Below are 19,662 nucleotides of genomic sequence, written 5' to 3' on the forward strand. Positions count from 1 at the left end.
GATTTGTGCAGTCCTCTTTTAAAGGCATCCACACTGGCTGCAAAAGGGCGCGTGTGATTTACAGGGAAGGAGAAACCTTTCGAATTTTTGCAGAGGAAAACGTGCAAAAAAATTTCTCTCTCCGTTCCATCTTAAAGAACCTCACCTGGGAAAGGAAACTACAAGCCCCGAAATGCAACGCGCTTGGCAGGCGCCTGAAAACCGGAAACAGGTGGGGGATGGCAAAAATCCCCGCCTCCCTTCAAACCTTTTAATTTTTTTAATTTCGCTTTGTCATTGGCTGGCTGGCTGGCAATCAACTGGAAGTGCCGCTTGTGATTGGCTGGGGGGTCTCACTCCTTCTTTGGTCTGCAAGATCAGAAGTGCAGGGAAACTTGCCTGCCTTGCTTGTCTCTTGATTTGGGGCTGTTTTTTGCTCGGGACCCTAAAAAAAATGGTAAGTTTTAAATTTTTTTTTGCAAAAATGCATTGTTGGGTCTTTATGGACTTAGGGGGCTGGAGCTGGGCTGCGGGGCAAGTGGGTTTGCTTTCTGCATGAGAGAGAAGGTTTGCATGCTTGCCAGGGTCCCAGGACCACAGAACGGTAGCGTTGGAAGGGGACCCCCAAAGGACATCTAGCCCAACCCCGCGCAAGGCACGAAGCACAGCTGCAGAACCCCTGGCAGCTGGTCATCCGACCGCCGTTTAAGAGCCTCCAAGGAAGGAGAGATGAGACCACCACCTTCCGGGGTCATGCAGCTGTAGAGCTGGAAGGGACCCCCAAAGGTCATCCATTCCAACCCCCCGCAATGCAGGAATCTCAGCTCAAGCAGCCAGGACGGAGGGCCAGCCAACCTCTGCTTACAAACTCCCAAGGAAGGAGAGTCCTCCAGCTCCCGAGGAAGACCGTTCCACTGTCAGAAAGTTTCCCCCAATGTTAAGTGGGAATCTCCTTCCTTGAAATTTGAATCCCGTGTCCAGGCCACATAGCCGGCCGCCAGCTCCACTTCCTGCCCCTAAAATAGAAAGGGAGTCAATATCTCTGCACTAACCTTACATGGGGTCTATGTTTTTGGTACAGTAATAGTTATAGTAATAGTAATTTATTATTTGTACCCCGCCCATCTGGCCGGGTTTCTAATCTTTCTGGGTTTTTAATCTTTGTCACACATTAAAAACTTCCCTGAACAGGGCTGCCTTCAGATGTCTTCTAAAAGTCTGGTAGTTGTTGTTCTCTTTAACATCGGATGGGAGGGCGTTCCACAGGGCAGGTGCCACCACCGAGAAGGCCCTCTGCCTAGTTCCCTGTAACTTGGCTTCTCGCAGGGAGGGAACAGGCAGAAGGCCCTTGGAGCTGGACCTCAGTGTCCGGGCTGAACGATGGGGCTGTCATCTCCTTCAGGGATACTGGTCCGAGGCCGTTTAGGGCTTTAAAGATCAACACCAACAGAGAGGTGCAAAGTGTAGGATTTGGGGCGGGGGGCGGGGTGGAGGGCGAACGTTGAGGTGGATCCGAAAAGTGGGATGAGAAATTCACTACCTGCTTCTAGAACTGGACGCAGGATCCCTGCTGGATCAGCCCAAAGGCATAGAACTGTAGAATTGGAAGGGACCCTGAGGGTCATCCAGTCCAACCCAGGAATCTTTCTGCCCAGGATGGGGCTTGAACCCACGACCCTGAGATTAAGAGCCTCATGCTCTGCCAACGGAGCTATCCTTCACACAAGGTCATCCAGTCCAACCCCCAGCAGTGCAAGAATAGGCAGCTGTCCCTTGTGGGGAGCGAAGCTGCAACCTTGGTGTGCCCCTATTTTCCAGGGACAGTCTCGAATTTGCGGGAGCCATCCCGGTTTCTGATTTGATCCCGGGATGTCCCACTTTTCCTCAGGATTTTGCTCTTTTTGTTGGAGAAATGTTGAAGTGAATGATAATAGTAGTAATAATAATAATATGTTATTATTTATACCTCCCACCATCTGGCTGGGTTTCCACAGCCTCTCTGGATGGCTTCAGTGCCATGCTCTAACCAACTAAGCTATCCGACTTACCATCTTCTTCTTCTTTTTTTAACAATAATTGTTATTGAGTTTTCCATATTTATCATAATCACATTTTGTTACATAAATCTATAGCCTAAAACATTGCTCAAACAGAGCATTGACCTCCTTCCCTCCCTCTTTCTGACTTCCGAACATTTTTACTAAATTCTTAGCATTTCCATAACCCCTTTTTTACCTTCCATCTTCTTTTTACATTTCACCTCATTATATGTAAATCAGTTCCTTATATTCGCATTACAAAACTAAGCTATCCGACTTATCATCATCATTGAATAGGACATCCCTATTTTCATTGGAGAAATGTTGGAGGGGATGATGATGATGATAAATAGAACTCTGGCGAGAATAGAACATTGGACTTGACCCAAGGCCTCTTCCTCTGCTTCTGCCCCACAGGCGGTGATGGGGGTGCAGCTCGTGGTCTCCCTGCTGGTGGCCAGCATCATGCAGAAGATGGCCCCTCACTGGTCCTTCGCCCGGTGGATCCTCTGCAATGGAAGGTACCAGAAATCCCCTTTTTCGCAGGGCTGGGGATGGCAGGGAGGTTCCTCAAGAGTGCAGCAAGAGGTCAAAATTTACTTATTATTTTTTGACCGTGGATGGAAGTAAAAGGGACTTGGGGGCTCCCACATTCGGCCTCTGGACTCACCCACCCCCAAATTTATTTGTCTGTCCGCAATTCCACCTGCAGAAAAACACCATTGAATTTATTCCCTGTTTATTTGGCGTTCGTACCAGATTTGCTGGCTCAGTTAGGCTGTGGCCGCGTTCGTGCCAGACCTTTAAAAAGCTCTGGTCCCGCTTTAAAACCGCCAGGGCTTCCAAATAATTCTGGGAGCTGTAGTTTGTTAGGGTGCTATTCCCCATGTGAAGCTACAGTTCCCAACATCATTAAGCAATCCATCCTTCTTCCCAGGGAACTCTGGGAATTGTAGGCTCACATCTACACCCTGCCTTTAAAGCGGCATGATATCACTTTGGACAACTGTGGCAGCGGCGCCCCCCCCCCGCAACGAATCCTGGGAGCTGTAGTTTCAATCAATCAATCAATCAATCAATCAACCTTTATTGGCATACAGAGAGGACAGGTTGGGAGCTGTAGTTTGTGAAGGGTGCTGAGAGTTGTTAGGGAACCCCACTTTCCCCTCCAGTTTTAACTATCAATCCCTTTTCCCAGGGAGCTCTGGGAACTGTAGTTCTGCAAAGGAGAATAGGGAGCCTCTTCCCAGTGCCCAGCACCCCAAACAAACTACAGCTCCCTGGAGTCTTTCCCCTCTCAGGACTAGCATTCCCAGAGCTCCCTGGGAAGGGAGATGAGCTGCTAAACTGGTCCGGGAATTGTAGTTCTCAGAGGGGAAAAGTGGGGACCTCCTCACAGCACCCATTGCCTTTGAACTACAGTTCCCCAGGAAGCCATGACTGTTTAAAGTGGCGTCAAAAGCGATTTAAGTTTTTATTATAAACAATAAAATTCTTATAAATAACACAATTATTATTATTATTATTATTAACCTTGTATTGGGAAGTTTTTAACATTTGACATATTATTTTTTATATTTTGCTGGAAGTCGCCCAGAGTGGCTGGGGAAACCTAGCCAGATGGGTGGGGTATAAATATGATGATGAGATGATGATGATTAACATAGGACACAAAAGCCATGCCAGCCCTTGCCCATCTTTTTTTAAAAATATTTTTTTTAATTTTTCTGATATCAAATCCAAATTTGCATTGATTGACTTCCCCCCCACACCCAGTTTCTGTTTTTTTAATTTTATTTTCCTTGCTTATAATTCTTATAATTATTTTTCACATCATAATTCTACCTTCAGTTCACAAATGCTACAAAAATCCTGCTAGTGTTTCCCCATTTTTACAGTGCTATTTAAAGCAATCTACAAAAATTTCCCATTCATGATTAAATTCTTCTTCATCTTGGTGCCTGATCTTCACGGTGAGTTTTGCCATTTTGGCCTAGTCTGTCCCCTTAGTCCTTCATTCTTCTTTCGTTGGTACGTTCTCTTCTTTCCACTTCTGGGCAAGTCACATTCTGGCAGCTGTGGTCGCATATATAAATTGTCTTTTTTGTTTCTTTGGCACTTCATCTCCTAATATTCCTAGTAAAAAAGCCTCTGTTTTTTTAACAAATGTGGTTTTGAACATTTTTTCATTTCATTATATATCATTTCCCACCCATCCCAATGGGACTTCTCTTGAGTTGCGTTTGGCCCAATGTCTGTCTGGTGAGCCCTTTCCCCCTCTTCTTCCGCCAGCCTTCGCCGGTTCAAACACCCCTCGGAAGAGGAGCTGCTCGCCCTGGCGGGGAAGCCCAGGCCAAAGGGGAAGAGGGAGCGGTGAGTAGAGTTGACCGTCCAGCGGGCTGAGGGAGCTGGTGGCCAGCGGTGGGGAAGGAACTATGAATCTCCACCTGCAGCATGGAGACACCCGGGAAAGGCGTGGGGGCAATTTAGATCCATCTTGGCCCCCCTGGCGCCGTCTTTGGACCACACAGCTCCCTCTGGCGCCAACCGACTGACGTTAGTCTGTCTATCTGACAGGAAGATCAACGGCGTCACTGAGGAAAAGCCTTCCTCCGTCCCCCGGGATATTGACCTTCGCTTGGACAGCAGCCCCATCACAGCCGTGGACGCTCTGGGTAAATGCGCTGAGGTTGGATCCCCTAAGCTCCCTCCCTCAGGCAGAAATGGGGGGCTGCCTATCCTCCCCTCCCCAAATAGCTTTGAGGGTCAGGGAGGACCGAGGTGGTCTGGTCCCCTCAGGGACACCCCAAGCCTTTCTTCCTGAGATTGTTTTAGCTTTTGTTTGTCAGAGCCAAGTTTCTAGTCCCTTTGGCTGGCAGAGAGCATTGTGCCCAATTTTCCCTGAAGCAAGCAAGTTTCCTGCCACTTGCCATAGGCTGCCCAGCGGGTCACGGGGATCGTAGACGGCATTTGTGTATTATTAGTATTAGGTACTTGTTTATATATCGCTTACATGCCAAAGGAGTTTCTAAGCAGTTTAATTATGATGATGATGATGATAATATTTATATGCCACCTATCTGACTGCAGACCAGGGTTCAAATTCCCCCCTTCGCCAGGAAGCTTACAGGTTTAAAAAATAATTCATACCCCACCCATCTGACTGGGTTGCCCCAGCCACTCTGGGCGGCTCCCAACAAAAAATAGTGTAAATGCCCTCCCATCAGATGTCAAGGTAATAAATAACTATCTGACTTTTAGAAGACAGCTGAAGACAGCCTATACAGTCATACCTCGGGTTGAAGTGGCTTCAGATTTAGCGCTTTCAGGTTGTGCTCCGCAGCCACCCGGAAGTAACAGAATGCGTCACTTCCGGGTTTTGCCACTCACACATGCGCAGATGGTCAAGATGACATCACGGGCATGCGCGGAAGCGGCGAATTGTGACCCCACGCGGGTTGCATTCACTTCTGGATGCGAACGGGGCTCCAGAACGGATCCCGTTCATATCCAGAGGTACCACTGTATAGGGAGGTTTTTGATGTTTGATGTCTTAATTGTGTTTTAATTTGTTGGAAGCCACCCAGAGTGGGCGGGGTATTGTTGTTATTATACACTGAAACTCTTCAGTGGTGCAGAATTTGGCAGCCAGGTTGCATGCCGGGGTTAAGACAGTTTGAGCATATTGCCCCGATCCTGGCCCGACTGCACTGACTGCCAGTTAGTTTCCGGGTCCGATTCAGTACTCAGCTGGATGGCTCTAGAGAAGCCAGGCTCCACAGTTCCTTGTCAAATCAACCATTTATTTGGAATATAGCTCAGTCGGCAAACTGTGAGACTCTGAATCTCAGAGTAGTGGGTTTGAGCCCCACGTTGTGCAAAAAGATTCCTGCATTGCAGGGGTTGGGCTAGATGACTCTCAGGGTCCCTTCCTACCCATTCTAGACCATTCCACAAGGCCTGGAAATTTGCTTCTTCTTTTTGGAAGAGGCTTTTGGGTGCAGCTGGTCAGAGCATCTTCCTGTCTCTCTTCTCTCCGCTTAGTGCTGTGCTATTTCCTGGAATATCAGTGGTACGTGGACTTTGCAGCGTACGCCACCGGGATCTACGTCTTCACCGAAGGCTACTACTGCCTGGTTGACCCCCGGAAGGAAGCCAACATTGGGATTCTCTGGTGCTTGCTGGCTGTCATCTTCTCCGTGTATCCTTTGGCCTCGGGGACGCCGTTTGCAGCCACCAACCTGGGACGGCTTTAAAAGAGGATTGGGCCACCTTGAGATTCCTGCATTGCAAGGGGGTTGGACTAGATGACCGCTGGGTCCCTTCTGACTCTAACCTAGAAGAGGGCTCTCAAGGGCAGATGGGGCCCAGAGTGGCTGGGGATGCCTAGTCAGATGGGCAGGGTATAATCATCATCAGAGGAGGAGGAAGAGGAGAGTTTTCTTGTGCTTGGATCCTGCTTGTGGACTTCCCCTTTGGGCATCTCCCTGGCCCATGTGAGAGCAGGATACTGGACCCCTGGCCTGATCCAGAAGGCTCCTCTTAGGTTCTCATGACCGCTTCCCATTTCACAAGTGTCTGCATCATGATTTGTAAGTCTGAGAAATTGAGCTTCCATTTAAGAAATGCGCCAAGTTTCCTGGGCAGAGGCCTGGAGTCTTGTGTCCAGTTCTGGGCACTACAGTTGAAGAAGGATGTTGGGAAGGTGTGCAGAGGAGGGTGAACGAGATGACCAAGGGTCTGGAAACCAAGCCTGATGAGGAACGGTTGAAGGAGCTGGGGGTGTTTAGCCTGGAAAAGAGGAGGCTGGGAAGAGATGGGAGAGCCATCTTCAAAGATCTCAAGGGGTGCCCCATGGAAAATGGAGCCAGCTTGTTTTCTCCTGCTCTGGAGGGCAGGACTCGAACCCATGGCTTCAAGTTACAAGAAGGGAGATTCCAACTAAACATCAGGAAGAACTTTCTGACCGTTAAGAGCAGTTCAGCTGAGGGATGGAAGGCAGTGGACTCTCCCTCCTTGGAAGTTTTTAAGCAGAAGCTTTTAAGCATCTGTCCTGGATGCTTTAGTTGAGGTTCCTGCATTGCAGGGGGTTGGACTAGATGACCCTCAGGACCCCTTCCCACCTTGCAGTGTTATGCTTCTTTGCTTCTATGATTCTAGACCTCAGGATTTAAAAAAAAAAGTTTTAAAGCATTTGAATTTCCAGTTTATAGATCTTGTGGTTGCAAAACAATCTTTCTGCAGGAGGTGCCAGGAAGCTGAGAGGCAGTGGATTAACCATGAATTCCTCCTCTTCCCAGGGAACTCTGGGAATTGTAGCTTTGGGAGAGGAATGGGTGGGTTGTGTGTCTCCTAACAACTCTCAGCACCGCCCCAAGCAAACTACAGCTCCCAGAATTCTTTGGAGGGGAATGCCATGGTTGTTAAAGAGGCATCAGAGAGCTTTTAATTGTGTAGAGTCAGTTAAGGTGGCCGAAGTGATACTCAGAGTAGACCCAATGGGATTTAGGGACCCAAGTTAGTTGCGGGGAAAGAGGGGCGGATTGATAGAGCACCCTGGGAACTGTAGTTCCGTGAAGGGAACAGCGGGAATGAAATAATCCCAAAAGTGAAGCTATTTCAGGATTGTGTCCCAACCAAGAAGGAGTGTCAGACTAAACGAAGGGAAGAATAAGGAACCAAGAAGAAAGAAATTTCATCAAGGAACGGGGAAAATTTGTGGAATACTGTATCTGAATAAAAAAATTTGTACACAATTAAGTTCATTGGCAAGATTAAGGTAAAAACCAGGGAGTAACTAATAAATGGAATAACGTAGGAAATGCAGTGTTAAAAATTAACATTATAAGAAACCTCAAAGGGGGTGAAGGGAAAGGCCTCTTTCTCTCTCTGTATATATACCTATATGTTTGTTTATTGGGAAGTTATTCAATTTGTGTGTCTGTAAAAAAAATCTAAAATTGGGGGGGAAATGTCTAGAGACAAATGAATGAATACAGTTGAAACCTTTGTCTTTCTCGGGAGAAGTGATGTTTCCGGCATGTGATCCTTAGCGCAACCCTTCCCTTCAGCAAAATCTTTTTCATGGTGATGACACATTACTTCCGCTCCAAGGAGGGGGGCGAGCGATCCGTCTGCCTGGCCTTTGCTTTCTTCTTCCTCCTGGTGGCCATGCTGGTCCTGGTCGTCCGCGAAGACTACCTTGAATTTGGCCTCGACGCAGGTGAGGGAGCTGGGGGCGAGCTCACAAAGCACTGGTTATATATAAAGAATTTTACTTATTTCCTCAAATGTATGCACCGCTCAATGGTTGGAAGAATGGAAAAATTTGTTTTTCTAAGATTTTCTAAAATTCCTTTTAGATACGAAAGGGTTAGAATACCAAATCAGGTTAATAATAAGAATAAGAATAAGAATAATTTATTATACCCCGCCTATCTGGCTGGGTTTCCCCAGCCACTCTGGGCGGCTACCAACCAAATATTAAAAACACAACACAGCATTAAACATCAAAAACTTCCCTAAACAGGACTGCCTTCAGATGTCTTTTAAAAATAAGATGGTTGCTTATTGCCTTGACACCTGAAGGGAGGGCATTCCACATACCCTTCGCCCCCCACAATAAAATATTTGAGGGGCCCCTTCAAAGTTGATGGGCATCGCCTTTCAACAAGTGTGTGTGCACTACGTCATGTGACTGATTATGCGCGGCTTACCTGCAGACACCCCCGCCCCAATATTTTATTCAAATTGGCACCTCTAGCATTGTGCCTGCATTTCCCTAATTTTCATCCCCACATAACTCAAAAAAGTTAAGACCTAGGAGATTTTTATTCACACCAGTGACTTGGCCTTTGTGAGATAATCCGGTACAGCAATTTTAATGAAAATATGAGATTGATGTTTTTTTTAAAAAATTGTGATCTGTCGGGGGGGGGACCTTAAAGAAGATGACAGTGGTTACCCAGACCTCGTTGCTGGTTGTGTTGGGCTCCCTGTGAAAATTCAGGTTTGGGGGGGGCAAAATGTAGGTCCGCCACTGCATTTTGATAAGGCCTCGCTCCTGCCAGCAATCGCGCTGCAACATTCTCCTGGATTCTCCCCCAACTCTCTCTTTTTAAAAAAAAAAATAATATTTATTACTTTTCCAACAATTTAAACACTACAAAGAAAATATATATATATAAACAATACAATACAATACAAAAACAATACCTAACACTAACACATTAAACTAACAAAACAAAAACAGTTTAAAACACATCAAACAGTTTCAATATCTTATCTTTCATTCACTTATTTCAATGACCTCCTCACACCTCCCTTTTTGTGTTCCACTTCTGTTAATTGTTTCAGCAATTCCTTTCCATCTTCCTCTGCTTTCTATCCTTTAATTATCTTAACACATTCTAACCTTATTTTTCCTTTTAATACTCTATTAATCTATTTATACTTAATTCCTTATAACATTTCTACTAAAGCCATATAATTTCATTCCAACATTTTCCTAACATTCATTAATTTTACAGTATTTCTGTAAATAGTCTTTAAACTTTTTCCAGTCTTCTTCCACTGACTCTTCTCCCTGGTCTCGGATTCTGCCAGTCATTTCCGCCAATTCCATATAGTCCATCAACTTCATCTGCCATTCTCCCCCAACTCTCTTGTCCCCACAGGGCTGAATAGCGTCCAGGACAACTTGGAGGTCTTCCTGAAAGGGCAAGGCTGGGACTGGACGTAAGTGTGTCTCTGAAATCTTAAACCCTGCCTGGAGTTATTTCTCTTTGTCCACCTCCTGCCCTCAAGTGGAGATCTGATGTCCGAAATGAGGCCACTCCAGGATTGTTTTGGTCAGCTCACATCAAAAAGGATATTCTAGAGCATGGGTAGGCAAACTAAGGCCTGGGGCCGGATCTGGCCCAATCGCCTTCTAAATCCAGCCTGTACACGGTCCGGGAATCAGCGTCTTTTTACATGAGTAGAATGTGTCCTTTTATTTAAAATGCATCTCTGGGTTATTTGTGGGGCATAGGAATTCATTCATTATATTTTTTTCAAAATATAGTCCGGCCCCCCACAAGGTCTGACGGACGGTGGACCGGCCCCCTGCTGAAAAAGTTTGCTGACCCCTGTTCTAGAGTTAGGAAAGGTTGGCCAAAATGAGCCAGGTGATTTCCCTACAAGGAAAAGTTGCTGCGTTTGGGACTTTTTAGTTTGCAAAAAAGGCGGGGAAGAGTGTTCCTAAAACCTGTGCTGAATTTTCATTTGACTCAACTGGACAAATCAAGGAAAGCCAAAATCCCACTCTTTTCTGCCTTGGTTAGTCCACACCTGGAATATTGTGTCCAATTCTGGGCACCACAATTTAAGAAGGGTGTTGACAAGTTGGAACATGTGCAGAGGAGGGAGACCAAGATGACCAAGGGTCTGGAAACCAGACCATATGAGGAGCGCTTGAAGGAGCTGGGGGTGTTTAGCCTGGAAAAGAGGAGATCGGAGAGCCATCTTCAAATAGCCCAAGGGCTGTCACATGGAAGAGGGAACAAGCTTGTTTTTGTTTGCTCTGGAGGGCAGGACTCGAACCCATGGCTTCAAGTTACAAGAAAGGAGATTCCGACTAAACTTTAGGAAGAACTTTCTGTTGTTAAGAGCTGTTGTTAAGGAAGAACTCTCCTTCCTTGGCGGCTTTTCAACAGAGGTTGACATCTGTCCTGGATGCTTTAGTTGAGATTCCTGCATTGCAGGGGGTTGGACTAGATGACCCTCGGAGGTCCCTACCAACTCCTACAATTCTATGGTTTCTCTGGCACCCACTGAACCTCCATGGAGGGAGCATTCCACAAAGGGGGAGCCACTGCAGAAAAGGCCCTGTTTTTGTGTCAGGGATTCTTTAGCTGCGATGCCTTGCCTTGCAGGGATGACTCTTGGGGTCCCTTCCTGCTGCGTCTCCAGCAGCCTTAGCCCTTCCCAAAAAACGCCTCCCTCTCTCTTCCCCCCAGGGTCCCCGTGACCAAGCTGACCGTCAAGCTCTGCCTGGTGGCCCTCTGCTCGTTCCTCGGCGCCTGCCTGACCTTCCCAGGGCTGCGGCTGGCGCAGACTCACCTGGATGCCCTCAAGATGGCTGCAGACCGGCCGGCGGTCCAGTTGCGTAACGGCTTGCCCCTGGCCTTCCCAAAAGATGGGGGTGGGGGGATAAGGGGCAGGGATGCAGAGGGGGCAGCCTGTGGGGGGCCTGACCCTTCTCCTCCTTGACCCCCAACACTGCAGGCTGCTCCTCCACGCCAGCTTCCTCGCACCCGTGGCCATCGTGCTGATGTGGGTCAAGCCCATCTCCCGGGACCTCCTGCTCAACGCCCCCATGGGGAAAGAGACCGTCCAAATGTAAGTGCTTCTGCGATCACCAGGAGGGAGAGGCGGCCCTTCAGAGCTCTCCCTCTGGCCCCTGGAGCTCTCCCTAGGCCACACACACACCCCGCTCATCTCTCCCTGGCAGCATCCTTGAGTGTTCCTTTTAAAAACAAAACAAAAAACCCTCATATTAATTTTTCAGTTAGATAAAAAAAATTTTTACAAATTTTAACCTAAACCATATGTTACTTTATCCCTTGACTTCGTATCTTCCGCTTCCATGGTTTCCATATTTACCCTTGAATGCTGCATATTTTGTCCTTATACTAGTAAATACATTCAATTTAGTAATAATAATTTATTATTTATACCCCCCCAATCTGGTTGGGTTTCCCTAGCCACTCTGGGAGGCTTCCAACCGAATATTAAAAACAATACAGCGTCAGACATTAAATACTTCCCTAAACAGGGCTGCCTTCAATTTAAACTACATATCCTAATAATTTGCCCTGCTGCTCATATTTCAAGTCCTGCTTGCATTTTCATCTACTCTAATAGCTCAAGGCATTTTTATCATTTTGGTCTCTAATCTTTGCTGTTAATCTTGCTGATTCCCCTCCATCTCCAAAAAACCATTCTTCCTTTACTGGAAACCTCTCCATCTTTCCATCATTGGGCAGACAGTATTTTTGCTGCTGTCGTTGTTTTACGTAAATAATCTAACCTGCTCTTTGGGAACATCCTCCTCCTTGAATGCTCCTCCTTGAAGCTAGCCTCCGGGCTAGCTAGAAATGTCTTTGTGGACTCTGAAAGGATGACTCATCCTTGCCTGCTGGGACCAGGAACCTTTTGCATTCCCTTGAGCTCCTTGGCAAGAAATGGGGGGAGAGTTGAAGGTCCTAAATGAGCCAAATAAACTCAATAAAGTCCTGTTTCAAACAGGAAGCTTGAAGCTTCGAAGTTTCCATTTATCACGGTCGCAGACCAGCGTTTTAAAAATAGCTAAGATAATGAAATTACTTTGATTATGAATTCTCTGGTTTTATATTCTGATTTTAAATATGTGGCTGATTTGTTAAAATCAATAAAGACAATTTGGCAAAAAAGGAAAAGGGAAAAAAGGGAAACCGTCATAGAATTGTAGAGTAGGAAGGGACACCGAGGGTCATCTAGCCCAACCCGCTTCAAGGTAGGAGTGTATCACCCAACCCACGACCCTGAGATTAAGACTGCTCTACCAGTTGAGGTATGAAAAGATGGAGGAAGCCTCTCTCTGGTGGAATCTAGGCACATATAAAAAACGCTGTGAAAATGCTTTTTTAAAAAAAAACCATTTTGAAAAATATATTGAATTTTCCATAGCTCACCATCGCCATCTAGTGTCCTATTTCCATAATGCACTCTACAACACACTTTGCAGTCCTCTGTATGTGTGTGTCTGTTTCTCTTTCTGCCTGCAGCCTTTCCAACCCTTCCTACAATTCGCTGCGCCTCTGGACCATTGTAGCTCTGTGCCTCCTCCGCCTGGCTGTCGTGCGCTGCCACCTGCAGGCCTACCTGAACCTCGCGGAGAGATGGGTGGAGCAGATGAAGAGGGAGGCTGGGAGGATTGCCGTCCTGGAGATCCAGCGGAAGGTGCGGAGGCAGAGCGGGGGGCGGGGGGGGGGACACGCACATCAGGTGCAGGCATGAAGGAAACAACTTTGTGGGACAAGTTGGGACTTCCTGAAGATTCCCCCCACCCCACCCCTGTATTAAAAGCGAAGGCAATCCCTTCCCTGCTGTATGCTGATAGCCGAACAGACACAACATGAAAGAAAAAAGGTATGCAGAGGGAAGAGGAAACGCGAGTGGCGTCTGGCTGGCAGATGGGACATTTTGCTGCAGCGGCCATAAGTTCCAAACTAAGCATTGGAGGGGCTTGATCCTGGGCAAAATTAAATGTCCTGTTTATTTTTAAGTTCCATTCCTCCAAATGGCAATGTTGCTAAGATGGTGGTTTTGTTCTGTTTTGGAGTTTGTTTGTTTTTTACATTATTATTATTGAATTACAGATCACCAGAATCTACTGCTACGTCACCGTGGTCAGTTTGCAGTACCTGGCCCCAATCCTGCTCACCTTGCACTGCACGTTCCTCCTCAAAACACTAGGTAAGTGGGGGCAGAGTGGAGGCCTTCAAGGAGCTGAATGGGGCTGCCCCATAGCTCAATGCCCCCACTTTAGTTTCTACCCAGACACATGCATTTATTATCAAATACTAGCACAGGAATTAGAGACGTGGGTGGCGCTGTGGGTTAAACCACAGAGCCTAGGACTTGCCGATCGGAAGGTCGGCAGTTCGAATCCCCACGACGGGGTGAGCTCCCGTTGCTCGGTCCCTGCTCCTGCCAACCTAGCAGTTCGAAAGCACGTCAAAGTGCAAGTAGATAAATAGGTACCACTCCGGCGGGAAGGTAAATGGCGTTTCCGTGCGCTGCTCTGGTTCGCCAGAAGCAGCTTAGTCATGCTGGCCACATGACCCGGAAGTTGTACGCCGACTCCCTTGGCCAGTAAAGCGAGATGAGTACCGCAACCTCAGAGTCAGTCACGACTGGACCTAATGGTCAGGGGTCCCTTTACCTTTACCTAGCACAGGAATTGGGGGGGGGGGTACATCCATGGACCTGCTGGTGTTTGCTGAACTTTTCCTCCCATCATCCTGATCGTGGGGTGTGCTTGCTGGATGAAATAGCCCCATCGCCCCGCCCGCCCCCAATCTCTGGCCTGCAGTGTGCCATGCTGCTGGTTAAGCAGGGGAGGGCAACTTTTGTGGCCCTCCAGACATTGCTAGGCTCCAACTCCCAGCAGCCAGCATGCCCAGTGGTCTGGGATGACGGGCATCCAGATCCCAGCAACATCACGAGGGACCCAGGAGTTCCCCATCTCTACAGGAGAGTGTCAAAAGCAAGCCGGCAGCCAATCACACCATGCATGTTGGAGTGACATCGTTATTCGTAAGACAGGACCAGCACAGACTTGGCTAAGCACCAGGCCTAAGGAGCAGAGCAGCTCATCCCTGGTAGGTCTTGCCCCCCATGAAGCAGTTGCTGAGCCTGAAAGTCCCCGTCTCCCCGCGGCTGCCTAAGTCCCCTCCTCTCTAGGGTTTCCCCCAAGCAATCGGAGACTGGGCCGTCATGCAGCCAACCTCTCCTCCACCCTCTTCATGCCTCTCCTGGTTCTGGGAGACCAGCAGGGAGGGCAGCTTGATGCAGCAGGAGGGGGAGACACCCGTGACTCTTCCCCAGCCAGACTCCTCCTCCTTCTGCTTCAGTTTCTTCCTCTGATTCTGGACTGATTCTCTGCCACCGACTCTCTCCACTCACTAAGCCCTGTTGCCTCTTTTGCTTCCAACACCTCCTCCTCAGTCTTCTCCCTCTGACCACTCGTCATCGTCCCACCACCCCACCCCAGGCTCCGAGCCTTCTCTCTTGGGGGTTCCCCCGTTGGCTCCTCGCGCCATTCTTCTGCCTCCAGCCAGGCTGTTGACAGAGAGACGGTGGAATGCCCCAATCCCAGTGCCCGCTTTTGCCACCCTGTGCTGGGGAGGTCCACCCCTTTGCTGTGTGCTGACCCACTGGCCCACTTGCTCGCCTGCACGCAGTTCCTGCTCGCCTCTGGCGACCGGCAAAGGGCTCGAATACTAGGCTGGGTTAGGAGTTGCGTGTCCCTTGCCCTGTTTCTCACCTGTGTCTCTCTTTCAAAGGCGACTATTCCTGGGGGCTGTACCCTGAGCCCGCCCTGACCTCGCCAGCAGTGGATGTGGTTCGTGCCCCGCAGGCCGCCCCCTCGAAAGACGGGGGGACGGAGGACATCCAGGCAGCGGTGGAGCAGATCACGGGGGCCCTGGGGGCTTTCAGCACCGTCTTCACCCCACTTTTCTACCGGGGGCTTCTCTCTTTCTTCACCTGGTGGGTGTCCGCCTGCCAGGTCATCGCCACCCTCTTCGGCCTGTATTTCCACCAGCACCTGGCTGCGTCCTAACTGCAAGTTTTCTGTGGGGAGCGCTCCCTGGACGGGACAAACCAGAAGACCACCCAACCCCTTCGGGGTGGGACTAGAGGGAGAGCAGGCCGTTGCAATCGGTCAGTTCCTGGTCAGGGGGCCGCCAACGTGGTATTATTGCGCTATGCAGGCAGAGACCTTTTGGGAAAACTCTTCTACTGCCTGCTGCCAATTTTGATGGTCCACAGAGAGTTGGCCGGACTTCTGCAGGAGGTATTTGGCTGCCCCATGGCCAGATCCTGCACTATCCGATCTTTGTGTGTGCTGGGGAGATTTACAACTGTGTTGCAGGCTGCTGATCGGAGAAGTCAGCTGGCTGGGGAATCTTAACTTTCATTAAAAAAAATTTTTTTTAATGGTATCAAGTTTCCAGACCTTATGGTGGCCCCCAAAGGGCTTAAAAGCATCTGTATAGCAAGTTTCTAGATCTCATGGTTGCAAAAGGGATTAAAAGCCTTTGTCTGCTTGGCTGCAGCTGAGAACACGATGCCGGATTAGATGGACATTGGCCTGATATAGCAGACTCTTCTTATACTCCTTTATATATATATATAAAAAATGTGAATTCTTTACTGAAAAATAAAATGCACAAAATTACAAGGACACAGAGTAAGATAAGACACAAAAGAAGACAAAACAAGAAATAGTACCAATGTAGAGAACAAAATAGAAAAAAGATATCGTGTACATTACAAAAAAGAGGGGGGAAATTGTTATTGTAGTTAACCAGACTGAAACCTAATATGTTATTTATAAGAATGAATTCCAAATATTGTTAAATTTGCCCATGGCAAGTCTACGTTTGTATACAGCTTGTTCATGTGTAGCGAGTTTGTACATATATTCAATTCTTGCATTCTTATATTCCGGTTTCCAGATCTTGCGGTTGCCGAAACACAAGGCCTTAAAGGCAATGCTGTGTCAAGTTCCTAGACCTCATGGTTCCAAAAGAAGCCAACCTAGTTGCAGGAAGCCCCAGCATCTCCCAGTAGGCCTGGGAGTGGACTGCCTGAAATTGCAGAAAGCTGACCGTGAGTTTAGGTTAGATGGACTCAATGATCTGATTCCGGCATTCCTGTATCAAGTTTCTAAACTGCACAGGGGGAAAAGGGGGGGGGAGAGATACTTGAAAAGTATTCATATATCAGAATTCCTGTAAATCTCCTTGCCCACCCCCCAATAATGGCAAAATTGGGGTTGGGGGCAGAGGCCGGCGTGTGTGTCCTGCAGAACAATGATGCAAAACTAAGAGGGGTCTTTGCATGACGGCAAAGGTTGTTGTTTGCATCTAGGCTGCAGGATTTGCAGTTTCCAATGCAAATCTGGCCACAAAAAGAGAGAGCAGATTTTTCTACAAGGCAGAATTTGGGGTGTGGGTTCATTGCGGAAGGGCTGTAGATAATTCCATTCCCTAGAGGGATTGGGGGTTTCTGCCTCTCTTTTTACAAGATTAAAAAAACACCTTAAGTCATGGCTTACCTTCCCTCCTTCCTCTTCCACCCAACTTCAAAGCATTTTGCCTGTCTCTTTTGCGAGAGAGATAAAATGTGTCCTGTTCATTGCAGTGGGCTGGGCTGGATGACCCTTGGGGGTCCCTTTCAACCCTGTTGTTGTTGTCGTTTAGTCGTGTCTGCCTCTTTGTGACCCCCTGGACCAGAGCACGCCAGGCACTTCTGTCTTCTACTGCCGGTTCTATTATTCTCCTTGCTCCTACAGGGTGCCTACGAGTCAGGCCAGAGACCTCACTCTGGGAGCAGCTCTGTAGCCGCTTCAGACACATCCTCTCTGGAGACCTGCCTGTCTTGTGATATATTCATGGAGGAGCCGGCGTTGTCTCGGACGAGGCCATTTAGGAGGGGAGAGATCCACTCTTTTAAAAATGTATCTGAGCACACAAGCCAGACCTGTTTGGTCCCAATTGTGCAACAAAACAGTGAGCTGCTCTCCATCCCTCTAGGTTTTGAAGCACAAACCGCCACCCCCCCCCCTCCAGGCCCCAAATTAAAGGCACCATCTGCCCCATCTCTCCCCCAAGAAGGGACCTTGTGGGTTTTGAGCAGGAGGCCGGTGCCTTGAATGCAAACCAAGCAGCTTCACTTCACCCTCTATGCTTGTTTTGGGGCAGAGGCAGCGGAGGGTGGGGGGGCGGAGACTGTTGGGATACTGCCAGGGAGATAAAGTCCATCATGGCCCCCAAGCCGTCTGCCGGACGATCCATCGACCTCCCGTAGGCACGCAGCGACATGAGTTTCTAGAAAATATCTTGTACACATTCCAGAGCTCATGCACACTCTATCAGCAATTAGCACAGCCAAAAGTTGCACTCAGGAGAGCATTATTTACAAGTTTATTCAGCGTTGATCAGAACACAGAAAAACATGACTGCCTGCTTTTAGTGTCTGCGACACAGAGAGAAAACGAAAGCAACAGCAAACATAAACATCCTGTGAACAGGAAATACGCAGACTCTGTGACTCACAGCCTGCTCCCTTTTAAGGTGGAACGGAAATATCCTAACATCCTCCCCCTTTCCGTGTAACCTGTAGTACCTGTGGTTCAACCCAATTGCAACCTTTGTACGTAAACCTTAAGTTGTTCTCTGTTAACAACCTTAGACAACAGATCAGCAGGAATTTCATTTCCTGGCATGTAGGACACCTGAATGAGTCCTTTCTGAACACACTCTCTTGCACGATGTAGCTTAATCTGCAAGTACTTGGTCCTTTGCTTGCAACTCTCTGAGTTCAGCAAAGCCAAACACGATCTATTGTCTTGATACACTTGTACAGGACATTTCACAGAAGCTCTGATGTCCTTAAACAGTTGCATCAACCATTCACAATCCATGAGTGAAAATGACAGAGCATTGAGTTCTGCTTCACAGGAACTTAGGCTCACTGTCGTCTGCTTCTTGCACAACCAGTCAAACAGGCAGTGGTTGTACATGTAGCATACTCCAGAAGTGCTTGTACCATCCGTGGTGTCACTTCCAAAACTTGCATCTGCAAAGATTTCAAGACCTCCAGTCTTCTGACTGGTGAACCTCAGCCTGTAGTGCATAGTCCCTTTCAAATAGCGGGCTATGCGCTTCAGAGCTTTCCAATCCTGAACAGTAGGATTGTTGGCATGTCTGCTAAGCAGGTTACAGCTTACAGCTATGTCAGGTCTTGAGCATCTAGCAATGAAATTCAACTTGCCTAGAATACATCTGTACAGCGTTGTGTCAGAAAATGCTTCAGCAGTACTATCTACCTGGTAACCTGTCACCATCGGTGTGTCTGCTGGGTTTGCATCAACCAAATTCAACCTGGTTAATACATCAGCAATTTTCTGTGTTTGGTGTACCAGAAAATTACCTGCTTGGTCCCTCTCCACCTGCAGAGAAAGATAGTTGGATACCTCACCAAGATCCTTCATGTCAAAGTGCTCCTTCAGCTGAGCTAGGGTGCTTTGGTACAAAGCCTGATTCTTCCAAAACATCAGAAGATCATCAACAAAACATAAACAATATAGTTTGTTTTGCCCCTCCTCCTTGACAAACACACATGGATCAGCTTTGCCCTGGTGAAAACCTAGAGAAAACAACGTCTCAGTGAGTTTTGTGTTCCAACACCTAGCACTCTGCTTGAGACCATATAAGGATTTCCGCAGTTTACAGACCATTCCCTTCTGTATCTGCATCCTATCAGGTGGAAGCATAAACAGCTCCTCCTCCAGAATCCCGTACAAAAAAGCTGTATTAATGTCATGATGGGAAACATGCAGTTTCTCCTCCACAGCTATCTTGAGCATCAGCCGAATGCTCTCATATTTGACGGTGGGAGAGTAGGTCTCGTGGTAATCCTGTCCTGGTACCTGTGAAAAACCTCTGGCAACCAATCTGGCTTTGTGTCTGACAACCTTGCCATTCTGGTCTGTCTTGGCCTTGAAGACCCATTTGCTGCCAACCAGTCTCATTCCTGGGACTACCGGTACCAGTTCCCAAGTTTGGTTCCTATTCAAGGAATCAACTTCAGCCTTCATGGCACTAAGCCAAGGCTCAGCATCTTTAGAGGTTAACTCCTGAACCTCTTTGAAGCTTGAAGGTTCCCACACCTTCTCTGAGCTACTAAGAACAGCAGTTGCTGTCTTAGCAAACTCATCAGCAAATCTCTTTGGAGGTCTGCCCTTGGTCGCTCTCTCAGATCTGCGTACTAGACGCAAGTCTTCTGGACTCATCTCCTCTTTCTTAGGAGAAAAGTGACCAATGGTGAA

At 47.9% G+C, this 19,662-nt stretch overlaps 1 protein-coding gene across 1 annotated transcript; it reads left to right on the top strand.

Annotated features, from left to right (window-relative positions):
* Nucleotides 1-15,769, top strand: TMEM161A (transmembrane protein 161A). The gene is made up of 12 exons (XM_080988980.1): nt 1-436; nt 2,436-2,539; nt 4,311-4,391; nt 4,596-4,693; nt 6,063-6,219; nt 8,090-8,241; nt 9,695-9,755; nt 11,018-11,161; nt 11,286-11,399; nt 12,827-13,001; nt 13,421-13,517; nt 15,110-15,769. The coding sequence occupies exons 1-12, from the start codon at nt 173-175 to the stop codon at nt 15,385-15,387; spliced, it is 1,725 nt and encodes a 574-aa protein (XP_080845106.1). The 5' UTR covers nt 1-172; the 3' UTR covers nt 15,388-15,769.
* The last annotated feature ends 3,893 nt before the right edge of the window (nt 15,770-19,662 follow it).

Source organism: Podarcis pityusensis (assembly GCF_964106645.2).
Source record: "Podarcis pityusensis genome assembly, chromosome: 18".
Classification (NCBI taxonomy): Eukaryota; Metazoa; Chordata; class Lepidosauria; order Squamata; family Lacertidae; genus Podarcis; species Podarcis pityusensis.